Source organism: Tamandua tetradactyla, chromosome 2 (genome assembly GCF_023851605.1).
Source record: "Tamandua tetradactyla isolate mTamTet1 chromosome 2, mTamTet1.pri, whole genome shotgun sequence".
Classification (NCBI taxonomy): domain Eukaryota; kingdom Metazoa; phylum Chordata; class Mammalia; order Pilosa; family Myrmecophagidae; genus Tamandua; species Tamandua tetradactyla.
In genome coordinates, this window is record NC_135328.1 from 127,247,118 (window position 1) to 127,256,234 (window position 9,117).

At 30.8% G+C, this 9,117-nt stretch overlaps 1 protein-coding gene across 1 annotated transcript; it reads left to right on the top strand.

Moving 5' to 3' along the window:
• The first annotated feature begins 4,625 nt into the window (after positions 1-4,625).
• On the top strand, positions 4,626-5,579 carry LOC143662050 (olfactory receptor 14C36-like). The gene has a single exon (XM_077135434.1). The coding sequence runs from the start codon at positions 4,626-4,628 to the stop codon at positions 5,577-5,579; it is 954 nt and encodes a 317-aa protein (XP_076991549.1).
• The last annotated feature ends 3,538 nt before the right edge of the window (positions 5,580-9,117 follow it).

A 9,117-nucleotide genomic window follows, 5' to 3' on the forward strand; every position in this document is an offset into this window, starting at 1 on the left:
ATATATATATATATATATATATATATATATATATATATATATATATATATATATATATAAATATATATATATATATATATATATATATAGTATTCATTTACAGATTGCGCCCAAGCCCTGATCCTTTATCATCTAGAGCCAGTTACCTTATTGAAATTACCTTTGGGCACTGGTAGTTATTGGTGTCATAATCTTTATTCCCAGAAGTTTTGTCTGATACCACTGGAGTCTTCCCTTTTGGAAATAAAACTCAGTGTGGAAGCTCTTGCTATAAACAGAAAGGTTCCACTCAGGATATCAGGCATGTCAACTAAATATGCCTACACATCCTAGCCTGCACCTAAAACATCACTGGATTCTAACCAGAAATCTATCATGTCTATACAGCTTAAGGAAAGACTATTAACTTGTGAGTCTTTTGGTTCATAATCTTTTTTTCTCTTCTTTATCCCGTTCCTTCATGAAATACCTACAATGTTTTCCCGAACTACTCCATTTTTTTTTGAGAGAGGTTATCAAGGGTATTGGAACAGGAACTATACACAGTGAAGTTGCATGCAGAATAAGACAAGCTTCTACATTTTTATTTGTTTCATTAAATAATGCTGTCACAGAAGCTTTAGAACAATTTTAGCAGTTCATTGAAAAACAGAGTAAACTTATCAGCATAGAAGCTACCAGATGGCAGATGTCCACAAAATACGCAATGGGTAAAGTGGATATACATGCTGCCTAAAGATCCAGTAGGTTGAATGAAAATATAAATTTATACTTAGAAAAATTTAATTCCAGTGGGTTGTGTTTTATCTAAGAGTGAAAATAGCGATTTATGTAGATCGTTGAAAATAAGTAATAATTTCAACAAATATTTACTTAATATTTCTTTTCACCAAGCACTGTGCCATATGAACATGTAAAAAGGTGATAAAAAATGAAATAGTGATTCCCAGTCATAATATGTATATAAGCTCTTATAATTTCAGTTGCAATTCTAGGACTTTCTCATATCATATGATGAAAAACAGGTAAGTATTTCTTAATGGCTCATCTCTAGAGCTTCAAGAAAAGGTCCATATATAATATACCTCATAATATTTTAATATATTAATTTTATATTAATTAAAGATTGGATGGATGTTATGGAATAATAAGTAAAATGTATAATGTGCAAAATAAATACGCTGATTCCTCAGGTTTAGAAGTACATCATCAAAGCATTGCAGAGGCAACAACAAAAAAATTCAAAGAAAACTTATTTGCCTTTTTATTTGATTTGATGTATAGGACCACAAGTGCAATAATCTAGTTATCACAGGAAATTTTTCTTTTCAGGTTGTTCTTTTGCTGTATCCCACTCTGTGGGTTAAACAAATGGTCTGAGTTTTACATTTTTCTGTTTATCTATTCAGGGCATTTTATATTTCCATACCCCATTTAATAGAAAATTACCTGAGAAGAGTGAAATCCAGAGTACTGCCTTTCTGTTACTTATTTGCTTTTCTTGAAAAAGACAATAGTTCATGAATATAAGCTGGAAGAAATAAAAGTGCTGAAAGAGTCACATATTTAATCTTATTTTGGATTTGTATTTTCTTTTCATTTATTTTCTTCAGCAAACCTATTTTGAGTTACTCATTTGTTTGAAATATTTTACAAATATTTAATTCTTGAGGTTGGCATTACTACAATTTTATAGATAAGAAAATTTAGGTTCAAATGTATATGCGAGACTCTCAATAGCTCTATAGCAATTAAAAGGCAGAGTCAGGATGCAAAATTTTTTTCACCCTGACGCCCATGAACTTCTAACTCTGCTACAGTGCTACATGGAAATCCCAGTGAGAAACCTAAAATTGATTGTTAAGTGTGAAATATTTTTTCATCATCTGTTCAAACTGTGAAAGCATGCTGTAATATTTTAATAAGGTAGTAGTTGTCTGATATGGACTTTAGTGAAGAAGTATTTAAGCAATTATTTTAAGATCTCAATATTCAGAATGAAGCTGATTTAATTTGGTTATAGCTACTATGTATGTAATATATTAACATATATATTGAGCTAATATTGTGCTACTCTTTTATCTTTGTATGTGCGTGTATATATATATATATATATATATATATACTGAAATAATAATTTATCCAAGTCCATAATACCATCCTATCTATATATTTTAAGTGAAAACAGGTTTGTTTAAAGCAAAACAATAACAGTAAATACTCATGGAAAAATGTGAAAGCATTCTGAAATAAAAAGGAACAAAGAGAGAGACAAGTAGTTAGTCTTGAGAGCAAGAGGTCAGCCTGAAAGTGACCCCTCTCTGCCTTCTGGCATTTACCAGAGTTCTCACTGGTAAGTGGTAACATTGATCACAAATCAAAAGGAACAAGCAAATAAGGGTGTGAAATGTGAGGCCTTAGTGATTGTTCCATTATCAATCAGAATTAAACAGTACAAGTGTAAGTAGATATGAAAACTTGCATTCTGCAGTTTCAACATCGCATGTAAAATAAACAGTTTAGTCATGTCCAGAAGAATATCTTCTTCACTTTAGGATTCAGTAAGGATTTAGCTGGGAATCTACAATTATGAAAGGGGATATTTTAATGACTGCAGTGTGAGTACAACTGTCATTAATGACCCACACATCCAGCAGTGTCTTTTATCTCAGTTTATTTAAGCTCTGAAATGTGTTGTTATCTTTGAGAAAGCATGACAGTATTTTCCACAAAACTGAAAACACAACTGACATCACTAGTGAGCTCAATGTTGTTATTCAATTAATAATAATTCTCACAAATAATATCTACTTATCAAGAGCTACAAGTGATTTTTGTTGAAAAGAGGAAACTAAGCATTTATTCACATTCAAGAATTATATGGGGAAGCAGAAAATTTTATGGCAATTAATGGGAAACACTGGCATCATAAAAAAGGAGAAAGACTTTGGATGAGTTTGTGAACTAGCCTTAGATATGAATGATTCTCATCATATTAAGATAGCAAATAAGAGGGAAAAGATGAGTGAAAATATGTAGAAATTATTTTTCATTGAAATTCTTAATTTATACAAAATCTCAGGATATTTTACATGGGTAGATGAGTATGCTGACATTATGAAAAGATTGAGGTAGATACTAATACTCAAGATGTAGGAAAAAGTTTTCAGCTCTGGATCATTGTGATTTAAATAAGTATAAAACATAGGGTCTTGTGGATCCTGAAGTAGTCAGAAGGCTGTAATGTAGCCATACTGGTGAATACTCAGCCTGAAGAAGGAGTGTGGATTGGTGACCTGGAAAGGAAAGGAAATTAGTATGATCAGGAGTTCTGGTGGAGAAAGTGTGCAATGTGGCAATGTGCATTATGAGCAAACAATCCTTTCTCCAAAGTCATGTTCTTCAACTTACAGTTTCATGGTTTAGTAAGTGCCTATGGATTTTGAGTGGCCTACTATATTTTTTAAATGGCATGATTTACTTTCCATTTTGCAGCGTTTCAATGAAAATTGCAGTACAAAATGTATAAATAATGTAAACTACATAGGACTTCTGAATAAGTCACAGCTAAGGTTAGCATAAGTCATGTGGTTGATTATTTTACCTAGTATTATTTTACCTAGAATGAATAAAACAGAATCAGAAAGAATCAACAAACTATCAAAAAACAGCAAAGAGATTTTAAAGGGTCAAATGTCAAAATAGTATAAAAATAGTATTAAAAGTCACAGTGTTGAATTTGCACACCAAGGTTTATAGAAGCATTATTTACAATTGCAGAGAGATGGAAACAGCCAAAATGTCCATCAACAGATGAGTGGCTAAACAAACTGTGGTATATACATACAATGGAATATTATGCAGCTGTAAGACAGAATAAATTTATGAAGTATGTAACAACATGGATGGACCTTGAGGACATTATGCTGAGTGAGATTAGCCAAAAACAAAAGGACAAATACTGTATGGTCTCACTGATATGAACTGACATTAGTGAATAAACTTGGAATATTTCATTAGTAACAGAGACCATCAGGAGACAGAAATAGGGTAAGATATTGAAAAAAAAAGTCACAGTGTTGGAAATGAAAAAATAAAAATAATTTTCCAACTAGTGGGCAGGGAATGGATTACTTATTGAAATTGGTAATCGTTTACATTCTGATATTGAAAATTGAAAAAAATCAGATTGCTATCTCTATTCACATTCTTTTTGGTCATCAAGTAATAATAAGTAAGATTAGTAACATAAGATGTTGCTAATGTGGCAGGGATACACATAAATTGCCTAATTAATCAATTTGCCTTCAAAAAAACTTTGACCTCTGATATATTCATTTTAAATTTTCAGTGTTGCTTCTATGGTAAGTGAAATAATATTTGCAAATATTGCCACAGCCTCTTAAAAATGATATTTTCATGCAACCCCTATCCTGGAAATGATTTACACAAGCCTGAAGATTAAGTTGCATGAGAAAATACGATGTGATATCCTACTAACCAATACAAATGAGAGAATAAAATTGGATAAATGTGAGCAATAAATGAACTTTGGTTCATTTCTTCCACCTGTTTTCTAGAGATTACTCATCTGCCTCTTCAGGACCAAGACAAATTGTCCAAAGATGTTCAACTCTACCATAGTGACTGAATTTCTGCTTACAAGATTTTCTGATGTGTGGGAGTACAGAGTCTTATATGCCATGCTGTTCCTACTGATGTACTTGGCAACCCTGATGGGAAACCTTCTCATTGTCACAGTCACCACACTTGACCAAAGTCTTCACACCCCAATGTATTTCTTTCTTAGGACTCTGTCTGTCTTGGACATGTGCTATATTTCAGTTACAATACCCAAGGCATGTGTCATCTTCCTGCTTGACAGTAGGGTGATTTCCATTGCAGGATGTGCAGCTCAGATCTTCCTTGCAATTTTCCTTGCTTTTTCAGAGCTGCTGTTACTTACCATCATGGCCCATGACCGCTATGTGGCCATCTGCCAACCCCTCCACTACCCTGTGATCATGAACCATCGGGCCTGTGTCCAGATGACTCTGGCTTCTGTACTCAGTAGTGGGGTCTACTCTGGATTCCACACTGGAAACACTTTCCGGCTGACCTTCTGCCAGTCCAATGTAGTCTATCAGTTCTTCTGTGACATTCCCCCACTGCTGAATCTCTCCTGTTCTGACATCTTAAGCAATGAAGTTTCAATTTTTATCTCTGTGGTAGTGATTCTTGTTGGCTTTGCATTTATTACCAGGTCTTATGTTCACATATTTTCTACTGTGCTCAAGTTTCCAACCAGTGGAGAACGGGGAAAGGCTTTTTCCACCTGTATCCCCCACATACTTGTGGTAACTGTCTTTGTCAGCTCAATAGCTGCTGTGTATATGAAGCCAATCTCCCATGCACCCACAATTCAGGATATGATCACCTCTGTGTTCTATACCATAGTCCCTCCTTTCTTGAATCCTATTATTTACACTCTTAGAAACAAACAAATTAAGGAAGCTGTGAGGAGAATTACTAAGAGAAAGCTTGGTTTAGGAAAACAGTATGATAAAGATTTCAATTAATCCCATTTTTATGATGTCACTAAAATATGATCCCAAATTAACTTTCTTTTCCATCTCCCAGTTTGAGTTACCTTACTTGATTTCTAATAACATTCCATTGATTTTGTGTTAGCCAAGACACAACACACATGTTTTATTTTGAAGTTTCTACTCCTGAAAATTCACACCCTCTTTATGGTTGAAATATTTCTGGTAAACATTTATATTTTTGCTAAACAGTTCTCTTTTCAATTATTCTCAATTAAATAAAATTAGTTGTAAAATTGTTAAACTCTTTATTAGATTTGTCTTATCTCTTTTTGCAATTGGTGAGAAATATATGCAATTTTCATATATTTAAAATATCTCTAAAAATGAATATAAAATATCTAAAAACTGTCCATATATTAACACTAAAATATTAATTATTTTATTAATAAAAGGAATCATCTGATGATACTTTGGTTTGTAAGAGAAATAAATGATACCTTACCTTGTTATTCATAATTTGCAAGGATATATTTTCAATAATAATTATCTTCACTCAAAGCAAATATTAACATTTGTGAAATGCAAACCACTATGTTGAGAACATAGTATTGATAATACATGTTGGAAGGCACTAAACGCTCCACGCCATGAACCAAAAATCTTTTTATTCTCTATTTCTATGTATATTGCATCTAAGGCATCCTTTCAATATAGTGAAAATTGTGAAATTGTGTTTTAAAGTGGAGTTTTATATAGGTGGCTTATATATTAGGGACAATGTCACAGTAGCAACATTTGAGATAGGCAGGTGCTCTTTAGTGGATGCCAAAATAGTTTGCCATACTGAATAGCTTCCCAGTCATCAGCAATCTTATTGAAAAATTAACTAAAATATTAGTTTTTAAAATATATATTAATTGGAAAATGATGGTCACTAATTGCAAACAGAACTTCCACTTCTGGTAATTCTAAGATTGTAATTATCACAGGGTACTGATGATAGTTAACTGATCATATATATTACTTTGCAAACTACTCTCTCTTCAATATTTTATATCTAATACACAGCATTTTCAGTAAAATAATGCCACTCACCCTCATGTACAAGTATGAATTTATATATTTTATATTTGTAATTGTAGAAAATTATTATTCAGAAATGTGTAAATGATATTATTTAATATAATGAAGTGCCACAATACAATTAAATAGAATTTCCTAAATTTTGTTCCTCACATATTGGTTGATAATTTATGGTGCCCAATACAATTTGGGTACCAATTTTTCAGTATAACTATCCATATTTAAACTTTATCTCATTTTGAAATATTCATTCAAATAAGATGCCATACTATTTTCATTGGTATAATAATAATCACAATGTATTAAGTAAAATTAAGAGAACTAAAAAGAGAAATGGGAAATAACATTATGAAAATTAATCATTTTAACATTTAACTTCTTCAATTTAGCTGACACAACATGTGGATAGAAATAAGAACTGATAAAAGAGAGGAAAAAAAAATTTACCAGACAAACCTACTTGAGATATGTAGAATACTATAACCTGAAACTGCCTATTATATGTTCCTTTCAAATATACATTGGACATTTGCTACGTAGACCATATGCTGAGCCATAAGGAAAATCTGCACAGTTCAAAAAACTGGAGCATAAAGAATATTACCTTTGGTATTAGGAATCAATAAAGAGAGTGTGGAATGTAAATATCTCCAATTAAATTGTACGTATCTTTATTTTTACTAGCTGGTTTTCTTCATATATTTTATAGCTCTATTATTTAATGCATATAGTTTGTGATTTTTAATGTCACTTTAAACAATTGCTCTGGTCTATGTTATCTGATAAATTTTAATAAATTAACTACTACAGTTTTCTTTCAAATGTCATTATTTTGTATATTATATATTTCCTTTAAAAATATGTTTATAAATGAAAATGCATATTTGAAGGCTACATAATTTTGTTTTATTTTTCGATTCTATTAGATAATCTCTTTTAATTGTGATGTTAGACTATTCGCATTACTTATTCATAGGCTTAGATTCAATATTAACATACTACTATATTTTTCTGTTTAGATCAACAGTGCCTTGTTCATTTTGTCATTTTTTTTAGCTTTCATTTGAATCAAGTTTATTTTATCTTCCCTGTTTCCTTTTTAGTTATAATTATTTGTTTTCTAATATTGGCTATTGTTTTTGTGTTTATATATATATGTATAATGCATACATATATGTATGTGCATATCTTCTTTTGATATTATAATACTATATTATAGAAATCTTATAATAATATATTTCCATTTATTTGCTCATGGTCTTTTGACTATTTTCAACATACATTTCACTTATTGTTATGTTATAAACTCCATAGAACGTTGATCTGCTTTTGTTTAAACAGTCAATTGACATTATCTCTTACAGAATTTTTAATTATAATAAAATGTATCAAATATTTTGAAAAATATTTGTCATTTCTGATACTATCAATTCCTTTGTAAAGGATCCATAATTTAGTTCCATATCACTATTGTTCTTCTTGAAGGGCTTTCTTTAACATTTGCTGCAATGTACTTCTGCCGGTGATGAATTCTTTCAGCCTTTATACATCTTTAGAAGTCTTTATTTTGTTTTCAGTTTTCAAAGTTATTTTTATTGGATGAATATAATATTGATAATTTTAGTTTCATAATTTAAAGAATTTTCCTTACTGTCTTCCCTCTTACATTCTTTCCTATGAGAAATCTGTCGTCATCTTTAACACTATTCCTTTGTATGAAATGTATCCCCTCATGACTGCTTTAATTACTTTATCCTTATTATTGATTTTCACCACTTTTACTTAATGAGTTTGATGATTTTTCATTATCTTTCTTATTCTTGAGGTCTTTTGAGATTCCTGAATCCGTGACATTATTTTCGTTTTTAACAATACTTTGAAAACTTTCATCCATTATAACTTCCAATATGTTTTTTACCAATGAGCAATTTTCTTTTTCAGATAAATTTGGCAAATGATATTCCACAAAGTACCAATGGTCCTTTTATTTTTAAAAGTAGATTTTCTTTCTGAATTTTATTTTGCAGTAAGGTCAGTAAGTGTTAGTTCTGAAATATCTAATTCATCAATTCATAATTAGGCCAGTCCACTTAGCTTTTAATGCATATATTTGTAAATTTATTTTTAACAGTCCCATTTGGGTATTTCATATACTCTAAATCTCTCATTTTGAAAAGAAATTCAAAATTACAGGATACACAGAAAAATAATACAACTCATACAGCAAACTCACCCAGATACTCAGATCCATCAATGTTAACATTTTGTCCACTTGTTAAATCATTCTATTTATCTATACATATGTCTATTTTTCACCTACTCTTTTATCAGCCTTCTGAACATTTGAATATAGGTTATATACATCATGTTCTTTGAACATCTAACACTTTTATCATGTTTCCTAAGAGCAAGGATATTCCCTTATTTACCAGCTTAAGCACTGCTATCAATTACAAGAACTTAAACATTGACATAAAACTTAGAG